We start from the raw sequence: 22,523 nt of genomic DNA, 5'->3' as shown, positions 1-22,523 counted from the left end.
ATTCATCCATAGTCCACCTGTGTGCTGGAGGGGTATCATACATCCCCACTATCATCTCAGCCGTGGCCACCTGCCCTCTGTGGATGGACTGCAACTGAGCACCTATAAGAGACATATACATGTCCCTCATCTGGAATGGTTCTGCCTCATGAGTATCAGCAGAAGTCCTGCTCTGTGCTGGCCTTCTCTCTCTACGAGCCTGGCGTGGTGGCACTGGCTGGGCTGCCTCCTCACCTCCACAGTACTGTCTGTAATAGGCCTCATCTATAGCTTTTCTTGGCCTCTCAAATGGTGGAACAGAAGTGTCCACCCCAGCTAGCTTGCAAAGGTGAGTGATCAAAGAAGGATGTCCCAGTGGTGCTTTGTTGTTTGAGGTGTTAGCACACACACTAATCTCATCAGCTATCACCTGCCCAATATTAACATTCAAGTTTCTGATAGCACAGTAGATGAAGAGTGCCCTGCTGAGAGTAATATCTGACACATGTGAACATGGCTGAATGTTGGCATGAGAAAATGCCATCCAATACTTTGCAAGAGGAGTCAAATCTGTCCTCCTAATATTAACCACTGAGCCAGATCTATTCCTTTGGAAGTGTCCTCCAGGTATGCACAATACTCTCTCAACATCCTCAAAGTCAGCACCTTCCTCCATGCTAAGAGCAAACTGGCATTGCTCACCAGCCCACACAGTATCCAGAAAGTTATTGATGGAGTCAGGATCATACCTGATAGCATGGCCTCTAACATAGCCCAAATAATTCTCAGCTGGATAATCACCAATCTTCTTTGCATTGGTGTAGAATTCTTTCACCACAGCTATGTTGGCAGGTGATGGATAAGTGGCTAGCTTCCCCAATCATTCCCTAACACTTGCTCTCCAAATTGAGGAGCAAAGTTAGGTATCATTCCAACCTTTCTCTCCATTAGAAGTCTCCTGTCCTGAACCACCCTAAAGTGCTTCTCATGTTTCCTAGAGAGGAACCTGCCATTATGGGGCTGCTCTGGTTCCTTTTCCTTTCTCTTGGTTGCCATGGTTTTCAATCTCTTTCCTGAAGAGGATGCCATTCCTGCATTCAAACATAAATCCAAAACCACAGAACATGATGTTAATCATTAGTAAACACAAACAAAACTCCTTTGAAGCTAAACCACCGCTGAGGGCCAGAATTTCCCCTCAGCGCCACCAGTGCCACATTCAAACACGCAACAAACCAGAAAAAGCAAATCTGGCAGAGTGCCGCTCAGCGGTAAATGCCGCTCAGCGGTGATCTGCAGATTTTTGCAAATCTCGTTTTTAAACTGTCCTAACTCCACCCAAATGCAATTTTCAGTTTTCCAGTTCATAATCAAGCAGTTTAATCGGTTCAAACATCAAATATATCATCAAATCATGCATAGAAATCAAAACCCCTAAATATTCATGCTTTGACAATCACAGTCAATTTCAAGAACCCTAGAATGAACAAAATGCATTTTACTTACTTGGGTGGAGATGCTAGATGATATGAGAATGCTTCCAAACTAGAATGCTCTCTTCCAACCCCAAACTTTGATAGCACACTAGTGTAAAAGTGAGTGGAAGAGAAATTTTCTAAAGAGGGAAGAGTAAAAAGATGTGGGAAACCTAAGAGGAGATATGTGGGAGTCTTAGTGCAGAGAAGAGCTTGAAAGAATATAAAAACGCGCAGCTTAGGGTTTAAAAATACCCCAATGGGCTCGGGTTCCGCTAAGGGGAACTTAAGCCCATCTGCGATAGTACCGCTCAGCGGTAATTGCCGCTCAGCGGCACTTTCGTGATGTGCCCTTCTCCTTCTTTTCTTGACCTACGTGCCTTCCTAGCATACCCCTCATAGGTTCCCTGCAATTCAATGTTAAAAATGCTTATGCAAATCCTAAAAATAAACAAACAGAAAACAATCAATCAACTGGGTTGCCTCCCAGGTAGCGCTTGTTTAACGTCACGAGCCTGACCCAAAATCCACCAACACCCATCAGTAGGTGTTTCAAACTTACCAGCACCCATCAGTAGGTGCAAAATCTTCTCACCAACACCCATCAGTAGGTGTTACAAACCTAACATCCTTCAGTAGATGCTGGATCCAACAAAAATATTTACAAAACTAATGTTCACAAATTAAAAATTACAAAACCAAATCAAAAGTTTTTAAATTCACTGGGTTGCCTCCCAGCAAGCGCTCTTTTAATGTCATTAGCTTGACCCAGTAAAGCTCAAGTTCCTTCTTCTTTTTCTTCTTCTTCCTACTGAACTTCTTCAGAAATTTGATCAAACCAGGAACCTGTTGCAGTGTCTCAATCATAGGAACTTTAATCTCCAATTTCTTGAAGATTTCCATGAAGCACTTAAATTTCTTTTCCTTCCTATGATTCTTCTTTAGATGAGGATGTGATTTTTCATGTGATTTCTTCTTCTTTCCTCTCATCTTCTTTTTCTTCCTTTTTCTCTCCCTAAATTTTCTCTTTTTCTCTTCTTTTATTTTTTTCTTCCTTTCTCTTTTTCTCCTCAACTTCTTTATCTTCACACAAATTTTCTTTCTCTCTTCTCTCTCAACCAATTCTTTTTCTTTTTCTTCATCTTTATCTTTCTCACTCAATTCTTCTTTCTCTTTTCTCTCTACCCTTTCCTCATCTCCCTCTAATATTTCCTCATCAAGAATCTTGTCACTTTCAGTGATAATGACTTGCCCTTCCTCCTTAAGGTTAACTTCAGTATTAACATCATCATTTAATCTCTGACTAATGTAACGAAGGTGCATCTCCATTCTTTTACATGATTCTTCAATGCTTTTCTGAGTAGAGTCGGAATTTTTCAAAAATCGTTGAAGGGTGTCCTCCAACCTATCCAAACTTCCTGATAGAAAGGGTTGTTGCTGCCATTGTTGTTGTGGTTGGTTCTCAAATTGTCCAGCAGCTTGCCAAAATTGGCTTTGATCCATGCTTGAGTGAGGTTCCCACCATTGGTTGAGATTACTTTGGTAGAATTGAGTGCCCCTATAGTTAAATTCTTGACCAAATTGCATTCTGCAGACATTAGGCACAAAACCCTAAAAACAATTGTTAGCACAAAAAGATAGAGAAAAAAAATAAAAAAATCAAAGGATATAATTGAAAAGATAAAAAGATAGGAACTAAAAACAGAAAAATAAAAACAGAAAAATAAAATAAAATAAAATAAAATACAAACAGAAAATAAAATAAAATAAAATAAAATATAATCTAATCAAATAAAATAAAATCAAATAAAAACCGAAAAATAAAAAACAGAAAATAAAAACAGAAAACAGAAAAACAGAAAACAAACAAACAACAAAAAAAAATAAAATAAAATCAAATCAAATAAAATACAAACTGAAAAATATAAACAGAAAAATAAAATAAAATAAAAATTCGAAATTTAAAATAAAATAAAAAAAATAAGTCAAAGATAATCAATAATCACACAAATTAACCAGTTAAACCATGAATCCCCGGCAACGGCGCCAAAAACTTGATGGACAAATTTGTAAGCACCAAAATATGATGTCACAAACTTGTTTCACAATCGGCAAGTATGACCGAATCGTTCAAGTAATAAAACTTGGTAAGACCAAGTATCGTTCTTCCCAAAGGACTCACGGCCTAGTTTAGTTATGTGGTTTCTTGATTAACTAAGACTTACAAACGAAATATTTGGGTTTAAAATGCAAGACAGAAAATAAACATGTATGCATGAATTTTGATCAATGGCAAAGACAAAAGATAAACACTTTCAATGGAATATATGAATGAATATGTTGTTGGGGGTCAATTTCATCTCATCCACTCTCATATATTTTAGGAATTCAACATTCAAATCATCATTGTTAATGCCACTCTCTAATGTACCATTCTAGATGGCTTCTCCCTAATCAAATAGTTCATACAATTCCTAGCATTCCTAATGATTAGTTCATGAGTGCAGGAGCTTAAAGGCAACCAATATAATATTGTCAGTATAATATTGGGAGAAATTCCCCGGATCTAGATTTCCCCGTACGTGTCCGTATCAACAAAACCAATAATCATGCATTAGAATGAGTTAAACAATGCAAGCATTGAGCAAAGAGGAAAAACCCTAACTAATGATGAAAGAAAGCATATGTCTTAATTCAAAGATGTACTCAACAAATCCATATATGAGAGCTTCAAGAGATTACTTTGATTCCCCAACAAACATACAAGGTTTAGTTCACCATATTCATGGTGAACCTAGATGAATAACAATGAAAGTATGAAAGAATAAACCCAATAAAGGTGAAGAGGTAGCCTGAGCATCCAAGATCCTCCTTCAAAGGGGTGAAAGAGAGAGTGTTTGCCTCGTTTCTGCCAAAGATCCTAACTAAAGGACGTGCAAGCCCTTATATACTAATCTAGAGTTACAAAAGATTACAAAAGCCCAAGCCCAAAAAGTGCCGCTCAGCGCCATTTACCGCTCAGCGGTGGTTACGCGTCTTCTTTCTTCCCCTCAGCGGCCATTTGCCCCTCAGCGGTTCCAACGCCACCTCTTGAGTGCCGCTCAGCGGTAGTTTGCCGCTGAGCGGTGCCTTCGACTTCTCCTTTTTGCACTCTTTCTTGTCTTTTCTAATGTCCTCTCTCTTATTCTTCACTTCTTTCACCAAATTCACCTCAAAACCTGCACAAAAACACTTAAATCAAGCATAAACCTGTCCAGCTCTCTTATTTCTGAAAATATAAACAAAAGGCATGATTTCAAGCTAGTTTCTAAGTCTAAAGGTTGCTTTTAGTATCAACTTTAAGCATGAAAATAACAGTTTTTCAACTGTTATCACTCTCCAACTTCATAGGGTGTACTTTTATGATCCTCGCTAGCTGAAAGACAGGGGTATACTGCCCAAGGTAGTTGTATGGAGCTTTTCCCTCGAGAGGTATGTTTAAGATTTGCTCGAATTCTTCCACTGTTGGCACGAATTGGAAATCCCGAAAAGTGAAACATCTCAGTGGTGGATGATAGTACCGGGCTAAAGTAGTAATTGTTGATGTTTGGACCTCCACCTCTAACAGGCTCAACAAATTCCCATACTCCTTCTTGAATGCATCTTTTTAGGATGTCGTCATTTTTTTTACTAGTTCTCTCAGACCATCCACATTTCCTTCCTCGGCTTCAACGATTATCCTTTCCTTTAAAATGTTTGAACTTGAAGGCCGATCAACTTCAAATCTCATGTTAATTTTCATTTTACCTCAAGGGCTTAGTCATAAATTTATAACTTCCTACCTAGAACCAACAACAAGACCATAGAAATGCATGAGAAAGACGCATAATGACATAGTGATATGTACAAAGTGTTTAATTTTATTAAGCAAAAAGAATAACGGTTATAAGACGACACAAATCTCCCTTTGTGCCCCAGGAGGGTTCAACGGTCAAGATTTAAGGTTAGGTACATGCAGTCTCACAAGGATGGTTCCCTAAGCCTAAAGATCAATGGTCACTAGAGCTATGGCCCCCTTCACAGCGTCTCCACAACAGTCGAGTAATCAACTAGATGTGAAAACACAAATGAAGAGAACAGACTCTAGCTGGGGTTTTCACGATAGCCAAACAGGAAGTATGTCCCAAATGGCACCGCTACACAACCCCTCTATTTCTAAGTTACACTCATACCCGGGTATAGGGTCCCACTCATGATATGCATAAAGTGTGTGTGTGAAGGGAGAATGCAATGCATACCCCAACCCTCACCTGCAAAACAACCAGAAAATTCTCCCAGGCAGATATAAGCATGTCATCTATTCTAGAATTCAATATCCAACAATTATTTCAAACATAAAGAAACAAGTAGAAGAACTCACATGCAATTATTCCAAATATCAAACATAGATACAGAAAAAGGGAAGAAAAACACAAAGAAAAACCACATCGAATTCGCACATCTAATTAAATGGCCTGACTCTCTTCACTTCCCCAGTGGAGTCGCCATCTGTCGTAACCGGTATCGCGACAGGACGACGATCCAAAAAAAGAAACGAACAGGTTTTGAAAAGAGATTTTGGAGTCGCCACCATAATTTATTATGGAAAACTACGGAAAAACCATAAAATGATAAGGCATGGTCTACAAGAACCAGATTCTAGGCTCGAGAGTCGGTTACGTGTAGGGAAGGTATTAGCACCCTACAACGCCTGCCCTAAGGCAGTACCTTTAACTAAATACGCGAATATGATGTGGTTTTCAAAATGTTTAACTATCCCCTAAAATAAAACTCTAAAGAAACAAAAAATATTTTTTAGTTTTTTGGGCCCGACAAGGATTGACCTTGCTCCTACGTATTCTCATTGAAAATGAGAAATCAGGGTTACATAGTTCTTTTGAAACTGTTTGAGAATTTTGTTTGGAAATTGTTTGAAAATTTGTTTTGAAATGATTTTGGAATTTTGGGAAGTGAACCTGACAAGGACTAACCTTGCTCCTATGTATCTCCACTTTTGATGGAGAATCAAGGATTGCGTAATTCTGGGTAGCAATATTGTTTGTTTTTTTTGTGAATGTCTTTAGTTTTGAAGATTTTATATTTTTTGGTATTTTCATGTGAGAAGGAGAAAAGTTTTTGGCACAAGGACGATGCGAACGATCATACATGTGCCTAAACCTTAAAAATATATTTTTGTAGTTTTTTTTAAAAGAAAGAGAAAAGGTTTATAGCACAAGGACGATGCGAGCGATCACACATGTGATTGACCTTTAAAATGTATTTTTGTATTTTTTTTTCTAAAAGAAAGAGAAAAGGTTTATAGCACAAGGACAATGCGAGCGATCACACATGTGCTTGACCTTTAAAATGTATTTTTGTATTTTTTTTTCTAAAAGAAAGAGAAAAGGTTTATAGCACAAAGACGATGCGAGCGATCACACATGTGCTTGACCTTTAAAATGTATTTTTGTATTTTTTTTCTAAAAGAAAGAGAAAAGATTTATAGCACAAGGACGATGCGTGCGGTCACACATGCGCCTAAACCTTTTAAAATATTTTTGTATCTTTTTTAGAAGAGAAGAAGAAAAGGTTTTAGCACAAGGACGATGCGTGCGATCACACATGTGCCTAAACTTTTAAAATATTTTATTATTATTTTTTTAGAAAAGAAGAAGAAAAGGTTTTAGCACAAGGACGATGCGTGCGATCACACATGTGCCTAAACCTTTAAAATATTTTAATATTATTATTATTTTTTTTAAAAAAGAAGAAGAAAAGGTTTTAGCACAAGGACGATGCGTGCGATCACACATGTGCCTAAACCTTTAAAATAATTTTGTAAATTTTGTATATATATATATAAATATTTTATTATTATTTATTTTATATTTTTTTATGTACTATTAAATATGCATTTTAAAATAAATAGATATTTAGAATAAATAAATAAAATAAAATAAAAACAATAAAAGCAAAACAAAAAAAACAATAAAAATAAAATAAAAAAACAAATAGAATAAGATAAATAAGGGAACAAAATAAAATAAATAAAGAAGAGCAAATAAATAAATAAATGATAAAAAAAAGTAAATAAGGTGTCTAGAAAAGAGGTGTCTAAACTATTTTCCCTTTTATAAATAGATTGGGCCTAAAGCCAAACTGAAAGGGGTGTAGGCAAGAAAAGGAATTTTATTTCTTTTGTTATTATTTTTTTTTAAGAACAGAATTGGGCCTGAGCCCAGGCCAAAAGAACTATGGGGGTGCGCGGGTGAAGAATGGGAGCTGCGCGAAGAAAGAAGTTTTTTTTCTTCTTGGGCTTGACCCAGCACTGGCCCGGGGGTAGTATGGGGTGCGCGGGTGAGAAAACAGGGTCTGCAGAACGGAATCGAGGCTCCTTTGGTTTGCAGAAACGGAATGGGCTTTGACCCAAACAGAGGGGGTGTGAATGAGAAATGCGCGTCAACATGAAGAAGAGGCAGCCCCCGCTAGGCCTAAAGCCTCTCTATCTAGAAACCCTAATCCCATTAGGGGTTCAACATTTCCCCCTTCACTCCCAACACTCATACTCAGTTCCAGAGATCCAAGGTCCCTCTCCTCTCTCGGAGGTTCGTCACCGCTGCAACCAGAACCGACCACCGTCGCCTCAGCTTCTTCCAACCAGCCATCGCGCCACTGCTCTCTACCGGGCTCGGCGTCGATGGCGACTTCAGGCACCACTGCAACCGCTACTGACCGCAGATCACTGCCTTCTCCCTTTCTCGTCTCTGCGTCGCGCCGTGCCGCGCCTCGATCCGGCCACCCAGGGAGGGCTTTCACCTCCGTCACACCTTCACCTTTCAACGACCACGTCTTCTTCCGATCGACCGCCGCGAACCAGACTAGCCACCGCGACGAAAATGGCCATCGTGTCACTGCCTAACTGGCCGCTGCTCACCACCGCGACCCAGCCACCATGCCACCACCTACTTCGATCCTGGCGTCGGCGGCAAACCCAAGCGCCACCGGATCTGTTTCCAACCGCGGCGCCGTCAGGCTTGGAGGCCGCCACCGATGGGCTCTCCTATTCTCCTTTACCTATTTTCTATTTATTTACTGATTAATTTGGCATTGATTGATTCATCGGATTGTGAGTGTGAGGGGTGAATGTTGGATTTGTTCTGCCCTGTGTGTTGATTGAGTTATACTGGTTGGAGGTGGTTACGGGTGTGAACACGATGACCAGAGGAGTAGAGGATCCAAGTGGTTGATGGAGGCTTGCGAGGGAGGGAGACAAAGGTTAGAGTCTCCATCGTCACAGCGGGCAGAAGCTAGGGAAATGGGTGAAGTTGAACAGGATGTTGATTTGGCCGGTAGGGGAAATAGGAGAGAAGTAGGATAAGAAGGATGGGAATGGAGATATGATCGAGATGAAGATGGTGGAAGGATGTTGGTAGTAGCCGTGGGCGTGAGCTATTGAAGATGGCTGTGACAGTGGGTGAATATGGATGATGGGATGGAGATTGGGTGATGAAGAATGGATTCACACAACAATCATACACAACATAGCAAGTAATGTGCACAACAGCAAGTAAAAGCTGAGAGATCAAATGCAGCAAAACTCACTAAAACAATGTTTACCTTTTGAAGCTTGGTTTGCTCCTTATTATTCTCGTGCCTCAGATGGATTCTTCTTCCTTGTGGCTGGCCATCTTCTGTCTCTGCGTTCAAATTTTCTTTGAATCCTGGTTGGTGGTGATATCTTTTTTTCTTTGAATCCTGATGGTGATATCCGAGTGAATGGAGGAGAATTTTGTTTTTGCGGTTAATGGTGTAGGTTGAGGGAATAGTGGGTTCCGGTTATGTGCATGATGAAGGAGATGGTGAATGAATCTGTCTGAGGTGAGGAAACGGGAGTGAATCGAGAGGAGTTGAGAGTAGTGTCTCAGTGGATGATATTGGTGCCTCGGTGAGGGGAGTCCAGGCCACCGGTTCCCTTGATCCCCCGGAGCTGGACAAATAGTGGCTGGTTTTGAAGGTGAGAAGAGTTGAGATTCCCTTTTCCCCTATTCATGCTTCAGATCCCCCTTAGAGTCAAAAGCCTGGCCTGTCAAAAGGTTGCTTCCTGCCACAGACTTTGTTCTGCTCCACTAAGACAGTTTAGGTGCAGCATGCATGGCGAGCAAAAGATTTCACCAGAATGGGAGATGGCGTGGAAAAAGAAAGTAGAGAAAGTTGACCTTTGCCATTTTTTTTTGTCTAGTTTTAACATTTGGCAAATAAATTAAAGTAAAAGAAGACAAAAACAAAATAAGTTGACGTAAAAAAAAGACTAAAATAAAACATAACGAAATAACTCTAAATAAAAAAATAAAAAATAAAAAATAATCGAAATAAGATTAAAATAAAATAAATGAAATAAAATACAGTATATTAAAATAGACTCAAATATCATAACTTAAAATAACAAAGTAAAATAATCATAAAATAAAATTAGAATAAAATAAAATTAATGTCATCAAAACTATATTATTTGGTCACCCGGACGAAATTGGGTGTTGACACCTGGTCGTAAACACGATGGTAAATTACTGATGATGAAAGTGTGATTCACGTCCTTTACTCATCGCGTGGCCTCGATGTACCTTTGGATGAATGCTTTTAAGGTTTCATCTTTCTCTTGTTTGGTATGTACCAACTCAGCTGGCGTCATGTCTTGCTTTCGATTAGATGCGTACTATCTTTTAAAGAGAGTTTCGACTGTGACGAAGCAATCGACTGTGTTTGGGGGAGGGTGTTATACCATTCTAATGTTTCATCCCTTAGGCTTTGTTCTTTTGTAGTGATTTGGGGGAGATGATTTGAATGGATTTGAGTGGATTTGAGGGTAATTTTTTTGTTGTTTTTTTGGGTGGATTTGTAGGTAATTGAGAGTGGATTTGAAAGTAAAGTTTTTGAGAATTTGTGAGAGTAGATTTGTAGATAATTGAGAGTGGATTTAAAAAATTAGTTTAATTAGTAGAAATTAAAGATTACCAAAATGCCCCTAGTTATTAAAGTAATATAAAATAGTAATTGTTAATGTTATATTTAATTGTAAAAATGTTTATAAAAAAGTAAAAAATTAAGTTAATTTTAAAAATGTAAAATAATTATAATTTAGTAAATTGAAATTATTTTTTTTTAGTAAATTGTAATTTAGTAAATGTCAAAAAATTCATTGTTACCACAACCGCATGTATACGCATTCATTTTTTTCCGCCACCTCAATTATTCATTTCAACACATGTCAACCTTTGCATATTTGTGTCATCCTATGCCCAAATCTCCATGCATGTTCTAAGGACCTACCCCTAACATCCCTCACTTCATTCATCATCCAGCAGGAGTACTACTACAATATTCTATCCAATACACCATGGCCATGAAAAAGTGGAATTGAATACAAAGGATCAACCGAATACGAACGTAATGTTATATTTCGAATGCACGGGAACCGAATACAAAAAGCTGAGGACCGAATATAAGGCTATGTTATTTTTCTATAATGCACTGGAACCATATACATCAAATCTGGAATCGGATACTCGACCCTTAGAAGGGCAAACATGACATTGCAAACCAATTCACTCCAAATCTCATGGTATCAGCGAGTGATAAAAAAGACACCTATCCCGCAAATCAACGCAATAACTTCTTCGCATATCCATAGAATCGAACACACTTAGTCCCGCAAATACGCGCTCCCATTCTCTCGTCAATAGTGTAATCTCCTCAAGCGAACGCACCCTTAGTGATAAAGAGAAAGCTCTGCATATGACTGGATCACTATCCGTGTAGAATGCCATTGCATTAGTGAAGATCCTGAGGTGGTTATCGAGATTTGCTGAGCCATCATATTTTTCCAATGTCGGAGGAGGTTTTTCTGGCATAGGGGTTTGCATGATGGTCGTTGTAAATGAAAGTAGATTGACAGGCCGAATGGTTTGAAGGGGTGTGGGTTCCCTTCTTGCTCCTCTATTAGGCTCGGTAGGGGCAGATCGCTCCCCGTTTCGACTGCCCTCGTTACCCTCGTGTCTGTTTGAGGTAGACAGTTCAGGTAGGGGTTGTTATGCCCTTAGTGCTGCAATTTCTTCTGCATGTTTCTGCTGCATCTCTTATTGGACTAGCCCTTGTTCTTGTATCATTTGCGCCTACGCCTGAATCTGGGCTTGCATCTCTCTGATCATGTCTCTAGTATTCTACTCTTCCATGTTTCTCGTGGTCACCATTGGGTGGTGGGCGCCAAAATGTTTCGGTAGGGATTTGTAGGACCAAGAGACTAACCTTTCTGGATTTGCTGCTCTCCGACGCTGAAATCGAATGCTCCGCTCACTTATCCTTAGTCGGAACCGTTCGGTTTCTTGTTTTGGATCGGGAGGAGGGGGAGATGTACCTGCAAAAGGCACTCCGACGCTCAAATTAAGCGTGCGTTTAAAGAGCTTTTATGAAATATTCAATTTATTGTTATCACTGTTCAGTATTTGGACATAGTGGAGAATGAATAGAACGTACCTGGCTTCTGGCCCTGTCATTGTATTTATAAGTGTTTCATAGAGTAAATAATAACAAACTTACCTAGAGATTCATTTAGTTATTCATTAACAGCTTTATCAATATCTCTAATCATATATCATTGGTTATTTTAACCATCTGCTGGACTTTTGGCCCAATAATAATTTAAACAATAATAACTTATACGACGACCCAATTATAGGCCAATATTGATGTTAACCGATCGGTTAATTCTCTTAACCGCTCGGCCAAATATCATATTATACAATATATATATATATATATATGGGTTTGTTAAAGTGCGCACGCCTGTTTTTCAGTTGGTACATTTTAGCCACATGTACCAGATTTTAGTAGACAAAAATACCCTTATATATATCATAGATTCTAAGTTTTAAGGTTAAGGGTATTTTAATAATTTTCATTCTCAAAACTAAAAAAAAAAAGAAACCCTCAAACCCCTACTCACTTTTCTCATTCCTCTGAATCTTTTCCCCAATTAAAAAATCATAAACACTTGTCGTTAAACAATTTGCCTTTGTAAAGAGTTGAGTCATTAAGCAAAGGTTCATTTAAGATCTCTTCAATTTCACCATCTTCACTAACCTCTCTAATTTCATCATCTGCATATGTTGAATCATCATCTCTAAAAAAGACCCTATGGCCAATTACCAATTCCTTCAGATGTCATTATGCTTGTGAAAATTAGATAAAATTATATACTACAAAAATTATAAAATGAAATTTCATTATAAAATCATTTTTTGTAAGAAATTGTTTAACAACAAATGTTTCTGATTTTTTTTCAGTTGGGGCTACCATAGGATGACAGAGAAAATGTTGGAGTGAGAGAGATGAAAGATAAAGGGTTGAGAGGAATGAGGGAGGTGTTTGAGTTTTTTAATTTTTATTTTTTTAGTTTTGAGAATAATAATTATTAAAACACTCTTAACCTTAAAACTTGGAATCCATGATATATATAAGAGTATTTTTGACTATTAAAACCCGATATACATTGCTAAAATGTACCAACTGAAAAATAGGCGTACGCGCGTTAGTAAACCCCATATATATATATATATATATATATATATATATATATATATATATATATATATATATATATATCAGTTTATATAATGTGATTCCAATTTGGATGTTGAGATTCAAAATGTGAATACTCAGTTTAAATGTTTGTGTGCTGGAGTATTATCATGTGAATGCCCTATTGTAAATTGGGTGCTCTGTCTAACTATTGCTAGAACGTGTGGTGGTATAGCAATGTATTTGAATGGTTTGTGATTAGGAACCTGTACACCATGTAACGTTAAGAGTGGTGTTGTTAAAGTATGCATAGTAGTTAGTAAGCACATTGATGAAATCTGCATGAGTTTAATTGTTGTGGGGATTTAATATAATTAATCAATTTGGATGTCAGAATTCTAAGGTCTGGTACAAATTACTGTGATGCTTTGCTTGTTGTCTATGAAGTAATAAAATGGGTGGTAAGTGTCTAAGTAGTTACTCATTTGATTCATGCTCACTTGTAATCAGTGGCTGAAAAGAAGTAATTTAGATAAATAAATTATGTAGGCGTGTTTTAAGAGAATATATTATCAGAATGTATTTGAGTATGTGTTCTATAAATTGCTATGACTGGTACATATTTGCTTAATGACTAGGCTAACTGATAGGCCATTTTTGTGTTGTCGGGTAATAAGGGTATGTTTTAATGTTTATAGGTGGAACTGCTTATTTACTTTGGTTTATCAATGGTACTATATTGTAGGGGGTATGATCATTAAGTGTGCTTTTGTAACATCCCAAAATACAGTAATAACCATAAATTAGAATTAATTACATTTCATAATCACAACAGTGCAGTCTTTACAATAAAAATAGCGCTCATAAGAACGAACGTGCGTTAAGTACAGAATTAACTATATTAACACAGATAAAGCGAGAGTTCTGGACGAACGGTTTTACAAAACTAATAACCGAACGTCCAAAAATAAAAATAACTAACTATCAACTAAACAGCCGGACGCTCTATGGCTCGGCCTTGACCTCCACGTCTACCAAATTCTCCTCAGCGATAACGTCTTCCAGCGATGCCTCGCATTCTGCTCACATCCACACGGATGATCATCGCAATGACAGGACGGACGTACAAAGACGAGAGACAACACAAGGAAAAACGAAGGGTAAGCTTATGTAATTTAATTCATACATCAACAGATAAAATAAACATTTCAAACAACACACAAACATATAGTTCAACATATATAATCATAAGAAATCTATCACTAGACGGACCGTCCGGACTGTATGAATCTGTGTAGCTACAGGCGTTCTTGCACCCGGGTGATGTAGTAACTGGAATAATCACATCAGCTGCCACCCGAGGTTAGCCCTATCCAAAGAACCCCTAAGGACTAGGACCTCCTGTCGTTCCCACACATGACATACCCCCCTCTACGTGAGGATGAGTACTCACGGAACATCAGGATGAACCAGCCAGCATTAGCATGCCCACAGTCATACTTTACAAAATTCCATATTCAATACATGAGTCGTTCCTCCTCGGAACGCTCGTTCAAATTCCATCATCGTATATTCTTTCCATATAATGTTCACCCTTTATAATTCTTTATTTTATTACTATTTTCATCATTAGTTACAAGGACATGAAATAAGGAACGTTCCGCCCTCTGAAGAACGAGGACGAACGATAATAGTGAGATCAACGATTTTCTCGTTCGGCACAAAAGAAGGCTAAGAGAATATCTTTTAACTTTAAGAAGTGAACTGAGTAACTAGAGAAATCTGTGACGAACGGTAATTACCACATGAGTTAGTTAAATGAACTAACTCTTTTGAGTTAAACCAATTCATAAGAAATAAGTCGAGTAAGAAGGTCTTAGACCATATCCAATGCAGAGAGAAAATAATGGACTAAGGACTATATTTCAATTAATTAACCCATGGAAACCCAATGCCAGTAAATGACCGAACATGGAAAAATATATTATTACAGTTGAACGAACGCTATTTTTATCAAGGTTTACTATACAATAATACGAGCGCTTGGTATAAGACCGAGCACTACTTGGGACGAACTCTAGGTGTAAGACCGAGCGCTACCTATTTCGAACGCTAAGTATAAGACCGAGCGTTTCTTATTACGAACGCTAGGTATAAGACCGAGCGCTACTTATTATAAAGTACGAGGGCATAAATATTATTGTTTTATTTCAGATACTCGGATACCACTAGGCTGAGCCGAACGCTCAAACTTAGTACTTCACAGGAGGACGCTCGTTCTCGACCAGAGTTCTTTCCAAATGAAAGAATTCCATTTCAAACAGTTTACTAGAAAACCGAACGGTAGAGGACCGTTCGATGACGAGCGTACATTATCATAGTAAGAATGTCATATTCAGATTTTTCATCTACTTTTCAACTCACATTTTAACCTATCAATTCATATCTTATAACTTCATATCAATATCAATTTACATACTTTACAGAATTCCACATTAATAACTCATACTTCATAGTGATAACTCATATTCGCATTCATACATCTCAAACATCATCATACATGTCAATCAGCATGCATCATATTCATTTAATCAACTCAGACGAACGTTCATACAAAGCATAGCATATGAATTAAATCAAATAAGCTTCCCTTACCCGGATTCGTGACTGAAACGTTCTATACGCAAGATTTGTGGCTCGTCCAGCTAACGTTTTCTACCCTTAACGGTCACTTAACTCTTCCAATCAAATCTCACCACAATAAAGTCGAAGTACTTAGACTACACACTTGCATGCAGCCATAACTTAGTTTTTCAGGAAACCTAAGAACGAATAACTAAGGGAAAAACTTACCAACTTCAGATTCTGAAACTGTTCGGTCCAACTTGAAGCTCACGGCTCAGAGAATGCTCGTACGGTTTCTGAATGTTGATAAGAGTAGAAAGTAGCGAGTTACAGTAGAGAGAAGAGGGAAACTTTCTAGAGAGAAGGAGGAGAGAATGAGAATCGGTCTTCAGGAGGAAGAAGGGTGCATGCAGAGAGAGAGAGTGGGAATAAGGTTTCAAAATTCCTTTTTCTTCCCAAGGTAAAACGATCACACCCTCTCATACAGACACCTGTCTTCCACTACTGATTTTCGAACCTTCCATTCTTGACACCTGGCGTCAGTGTGCAGAGTTTGGGGGTGCGTTTTTAATGCACCTGAGCAGGGTTTAGGGTGTAATAAATGAGATTTAACAGGTGGGGTTTGGGTTAATTTTCCAAGGTCTGACAGCTTTGCTATTAAAGATGAATGAGCTTTCTTGTAAATTTTTTTGTGTAATGTAATCACGATTTAATATCTATGTAAACTTTAATTTCTTAGATTAATTTATTGTAATAATACAAAGGTAGTACAATTGCTAATGTTTTGTTATCGTATCTTGGGAAACTTTATAGGATGTCTGAAAATTTATAATTTTTATCGTATAATCGTGACTCCTTATTTTTGGGTGTTACAAAGTATACATAATGAATTAAAAATTTGAAAATTATATTAAATTTAAATCGTGATTAATTTCTATGAATATTAATAATTAATATCTGTAATTTAAATTTATGTAAATATAACAAAAATAATTATAATGATTTATTTAATAGGTGGGGTTTGGGTTAATTTTCCAAGGTCTGACATTCCCCCTAACTACAAAAATTTTCGTCCTCGAAAATTAAATCTTACCCGGAAATAGGTGAGGATACAAGTCCCTCATAGCATCCTCCACTTCCCATGTAGAGTCGCCAGTATTTTCATCCCACACCATCTTCACTAACTGAACGTCTTTTCCCTTGTATAACTTGGTGCGACTGTCTTCCACACGAACTGGTTGTAACTCCAGCGTTCGGTCTTGACGAAGTTGAACGTCTTCCAACTCCAGTACGTGAGAGGGGTTCGCTATGTACTTCCGAAGTTGGGAAACGTGGAAGACGGGGTGAAGGTTCGACAGTTGAGGTGGTAAGGCCAATTCATATGCCACTTGTCCGATCTTTCTCAAAATTTGATACGGCCCGACAAACTTGGGGGATAACTTCTTTGGACGAACGGCTCTGCCTACTCACGTGATCGGATTGAGTCTAAGAAATACATGATCTCCTGTAGCGAACTCCAAAGGTCTTCTTCTCTTATCTGCATAGGACTTCTGCCTGCTTAGGGACGTCTTCAACCTCTCTTGTATTAACTTCACCTTCTCGGTTGTTTGCTGGATAAGTTCGGGTCCAGTTAACACGTTTTCTCCTTCTTGAAACCAACAAAGTGGCGTTCGGCATTTCCTACCATAGAGAGCTTCAAACGGTGCCATTCCAATACTAGACTGAAAGTTGTTATTGTAAGTGAATTATACTAGCGGCAATACTTCATCCCAAGCGCCTAAGTGATCTAGGACGCACCTCCTCAGTAAATCTTCGAGCGTCTGGATGGTCCTCTCAGATTGGTCGTCCGTTTGAGGGTGATAAGCTGAACTCATTTGCAGTCTGCTTCCCAATTCACCTTGCAAAGATTGCCAAAACCGAGATGTGAATCTCGTGTCTCGGTCAGAAATGATGCTCGAAGGGACTCCATGCAAACAAACGATCTCCTTGATATACAACTTAGCTAAGTTGGTCATCGACATCTTCAAATTGACTGCCAGGAAGTGGGCGCTCTTCGTTAGCCGATCCACGATTACCCAAATTGAGTCATGATTTCTGACCGTGCGTGGTAGGTGGGTCACGAAATCCATGGAAACGCTGTCCCACTTCCATTCAGGAATTTCCAATTGCTTAAGTAAGCCGCCCGGTCTCTGGTGTTCAGCCTTCGCTCGTTGACAAGTCAGACATGACGCCACAAAACGAGCGACATCATTCTTCATTCCAGGCCACCAGAAAGACTGTCGGAGGTCTTGATACATCTTAGTCATACTAGGGTGTATGCTAAGACGACTGTGATGCCCTTCCTCCAAAATAATCCTCTTCAGATCTCCATCGTTTGGAATGCACGTTCTACCCATATAACGTAATAGACCGTCCGTTCCGGTATTGAATTCTTTAGCTTGATCTGAACCGAGCGTATTCAAAATCTTCACCAGGTCTTCGTCCTCTCGTTGCTTCATCTTGATTCGGTCGAACACATTACTGGAGATTCTAAGGTTACAACATTTAATAACGTTCGGTCCTAAGTCAAACTGCAACCTTAGGTCCCTAAAGCTTTCCACCAAACTCAGCTCTTTGACCATCATTGCCGAGACCCGAACTGCTTTTCTGCTTAAAGCGTCCACCACCACATTAGCCTTCCCGGGATGATACAGCAGTTCAAACTCATAATCTTTCAAGAACTCAAGCCACCTCCTTTGCCTCATGTTCAACTCCTTTTGATCAAAAAGGTACTTGAGACTCTTGTGATCACTGAAGACTTGGAATGTGGATCCGTACAAGTAATGCCTCCAAATCTTTAGTGCGAAGACAACTGCTGCCAACTCCAGGTCGTGCGTAGGATAGTTCCTCTCGTGAATCTTCAACTGACGAGACGCGTACGCTACCGCTCGCTTTTCTTGCATCAGCACACAACCCAAACCTTGGTGAGAAGCGTCGCAGTACACCTCTAACGGTTTGGCCGTGTCTGGAATAATCAGAACTAGAGCGCTCGTCAACTTGTGCTTCAGCTCTTGAAAACGTTCTTCACAACGATCGGTCCAGGCGAACGGTTGATCTTTCCTGGTCAACTGAGCTAGCGGAGCCACTATCTTAGAAAATCCTTCAATAAAACGTCTGTAGTAGCCCGCAAGTCCCACGAAACTACGAACCTCAGTGACCGAACGGGGGCTCTCCCATTCCAATACCGTTCCTACCTTAGTTGGATCTACCGAGATACCTCCAGCCGATACCACGTGCCCCAAGAACTGAACTTCCTTCATCCAGAACTCACATTTTGATAACTTGGTGTATAACTCCTTCTCCCTCAGTACGCCAAGTACAATTCTCAAATGTTCTTCATGTTCGTCCTGGGTCTTGGAGTAGATGAGAATATCATCTATAAAAATGACCACAAATTTGTCCAAGTAAGGTCTGAATATCCGATTCATATAATCCATGAAGATTGCTGGTGCGTTAGTCACACCGAACGACATCACTACATACTCGTAGTGTCCGTAACGAGATCTGAAAGCAGTCTTCTGGATGTCTTCCTCCTTAACTCTAATTTAGTGATATCCAGATCGCAAATCAATCTTAGAGAACACTGTAGCCCCATGCAGTTGATCCAACAAATCATCTATCCTTGGCAATGGGTACTTATTCTTGATGGTCATCTTGTTTAATTGCCTGTAGTCAATGCAAAGTCTGGAGCTGCCATCTTTCTTCTTCATTAAGAGAACAGGCGCTCCCCATGGTGATACGCTCGGCCTGATGAACTGCTTGTCCATCAACTCCTCAATCTGCTTCTTGAGCTCAGCTAACTCCGCAGGCGACATACGGTAAGGTTGAACAGAGATGGGTGCCGCCGTTGTCACCAAATCAATCGTGAACTCCACCTCGCGAGCAGGAGGTAGTCCAGGTATTTCTTCCAGAAATACGTCCGGAAACCCATCCACAACCGATCGTCCATTATTGTTGCTAGTGGACGATCGTTCTTGCATCGAACTTCCGAACTCCTGATCTTCATGTGTCATAATTAAGAAACAGCTAACACCTTCCATGATGTCTTCCTTCAACTGACCGAGCGTCACAGAAAATTCTTCTTCATCTTCTTTGGGAAAGACCAATCTCTTAGCGCCATAGTCTAAGAGAATGCGATTGGTAGTAAGCCAATCCATTCCTAAAATCACCTCCAAACCTTGAAGAGGTAAGCAGATGAGATTTACTTTAAACTTACGCCCTTCCACTTCTATGGGACATCTGACGCACATAGTGGACGTCCTAACCTCGCCAGCCGCTAGGGTTGACACCACCAGGTCGAACTGCATCTCTCTCACTTCTAAGTCCAGTTTTTCAACACACGCCTTCGAGATGAAGGAGTGGGTCGCCCCCGAATCATACAACACATAGCAATGCTTACCAAACAGCAAGCAATCACCGAATATGAGATTACCTGAGCTTGCTGCCTCCGCACCAGTCAGAGCATATACACGCCCAACAGCTTGGGCTCGTCCACCTCCTCTTGGTTGATTTCTCCCAGCGTTCGGGGGTGATGGACAAATTTATGATCACCAAAATATGATGTCACAAACTTGTTGAACAATCGGCAAGTATGACCGAATCGTTTCAAGTAATAAACTCGGTAAGACCAAGTATCGTTCTCCCAAAGGACTCACGGCCTAGTTTAGTTATGTGATTTGTTGATTAGCTAAGACTTAGAACAAAATAAGTGGAGTTTAATATGCAAAAGACGAAAATAAACATGTATGCATGAGGTTTTGATCAATGGCAAAAGCAAAAGACAAGCACTTTCAATGAAATATATATATATATATATATATATATATATATATATATATATGAATATGTTGTTGGGGGTCAATTTCATCTTATCCACTCTCATATATTTTAGGAATTCAACATTCAAATCATCATTGTTAATGCCACTCTCTAAATTACCTTGTCAAGAAGGCATATCCCTAATTATGAGTTCATACGATTCCTAGCATTCCTAATAATTAGTTCTCTTAGCACAGGAGCTTAACGACAACCAATATAATATTGGGAGTAATTCCCCGGATCTAGACTTCCCCGTACGTTCCCGTATCGACAAAATCAATAATCATGCATTGAATGAGTTAAACAAAGCAAGCATTAGGCAAAGAGGAAAAACCCTAACTAATGATGAAGGAAAGCATAAATCTTAGATTAAGATGCAAGCACAAATTCCATATATGAGAGATTCAAAAGATTACATTGATTCCCCAACAAACATACAAGGTTTAGTTTACCATATTCATGGTGAACCTAGATGAACAATAATGAAAGAATGAAAGATAAAACCCTAGAAAGGTGAAGAGGTAGCCTGAGCATCCAAGATCCTCCTTCAAAGGAGTGGAAGAGAGAGTGTTTGCTTCGTTTCTGCCAAAGATACCAACCCTAAGACATCTAGGTCTTTAAATAGGACATAAAAATAATAGAAAACGGGTTCAGGCCCAAACAGATCATAAAATCGCATAAAACTGGCCCAAAACTCGTCTGGTTGACTTTTTTCGTATTCTGGTTGACTGGTTGACTGGTTGACTTTTCTGGTTTCTGGTTGACTGGTTGACTTTTCTGGTTTCTGGTTGACTTTTTTGATTCCATCTCTCTCCTTCTTCACTTCTTTCACTAAATTCACCTTAAAACCTGCACAAAAACACTGAAATCAAGCATAAACCTGTCCATCTCTCTTATTTCTGAAAATATGGATAAAAGCATGATTTCAAGCTAGTTTCTAAGTGTAAAGGTTGCTTTTTGTGTCAATTTTAAGCATGAAAATAACAGTTTTTCAACTGTTATCAGAGGGTCTCATCATAGCGCGTCCACCCATGTTGCACTCATTCTCCAAGTTCCCATTTCTTCTACAACGAACGCAGAATTTTCCTCCCATCAGCTGAGGACAGGACGAACGATAGTGTGGTCCTCCACACTGGAAACAAGTCACGTTTCCTTGCTGCCCAGACTGTCCGGTAGTGACTAGCGCTTGAGATCCACTTGTATTTGGTGGTTGATTTGGACGAGTGTAGGGGGTCCTTCTCAGATTAGCATTGTTTCTAGATACGATCGGTCCCCTACCCACCTGTTGTTGCTTCTTATGTTGTTCCGCTTCTGCCATATTCTTCTCCAATACTTTGGCCCTCTCAACCATTGCCGAAAATGAGCGAATATACAGGCTGGAAATTAACACCTTCAAATCACTCCTTAGCCCATTTTCAAACTTTCTGCATTGCCACTCCTCACTGGTAGCCATAGTGTTGAAACGAACCAAGTGCTTGAACTTGTTCGTATATTCAGAAACGGACATTCCACCTTGAACCAGTTGTAGAAACTCCACCTCCTTGGCAAAACGAACGCTGTCTGGAATGTATTCCTCATAAAACTTGCTTCTGAATACTCCCCATGTGATGGGGCTTTGGGCGTCCGTCAAGATGGCTCTCATGCTCGCCCACCAGTGGCTCGCTTCTCCGGTTAGTAGGCATTCAGTGAACGCCAACCTGTTCTCATCCGGACATCTCTTGGCATTGTAAATCCTCTCCATGTCCCGCAGCCACTGATCTACCTCATCAGGGAGGCACTTCCCACTGAACTTGGCTGGGTGGTGTTGAAGGAAGCTCTCCAAGCTCCATTCAGCCTGATGAGTAGCGTTGGAAGAGGACGCTCCTGGTGTGCCTCTGGTAGCAGCAATGATCTCCATTAACTGCCTTTGAGTAGCTTCAGAGTTGGCGCGTGCGGCCTCCAAACTCTGTAGAGCAGCTGCATTCTGCTCCATTAGGTAGTGTTTTGTTGTTGTAG

General features: G+C 39.4%; 2 protein-coding genes across 2 annotated transcripts; both read right to left on the bottom strand.

Annotated features, from left to right (window-relative positions):
- Positions 1–11,086: 11,086 nt before the first annotated feature.
- On the bottom strand, positions 11,087–20,017 carry LOC148192393 (uncharacterized). Its single transcript, XM_088099184.1, has 6 exons — positions 19,451–20,017; positions 18,489–19,063; positions 18,082–18,404; positions 16,765–17,133; positions 12,003–12,015; positions 11,087–11,525 (listed from the first exon to the last, which is right to left on the bottom strand). Exons 1-6 carry the CDS (start codon positions 20,015–20,017, stop codon positions 11,087–11,089), a joined length of 2,286 nt encoding a protein of 761 aa, XP_087955310.1.
- A 1,502-nt stretch (positions 20,018–21,519) lies between these two features.
- Positions 21,520–22,500, bottom strand: LOC148192392 (uncharacterized). The gene has a single exon (XM_088099183.1). It carries the CDS (start codon positions 22,498–22,500, stop codon positions 21,520–21,522), a length of 981 nt encoding a protein of 326 aa, XP_087955309.1.
- Between the last annotated feature and the right edge of the window lie 23 nt (positions 22,501–22,523).

Source organism: Vigna umbellata, chromosome 9 (assembly GCF_029865625.1).
Source record: "Vigna umbellata cultivar VRB3 chromosome 9, Vumbellata_1.0, whole genome shotgun sequence".
In the NCBI taxonomy this organism is placed as follows: Eukaryota; Viridiplantae; Streptophyta; class Magnoliopsida; order Fabales; family Fabaceae; genus Vigna; species Vigna umbellata.
Note: the sequence above shows the minus strand (reverse complement) of the source record. Positions and strands in the feature narration are given on the sequence as shown.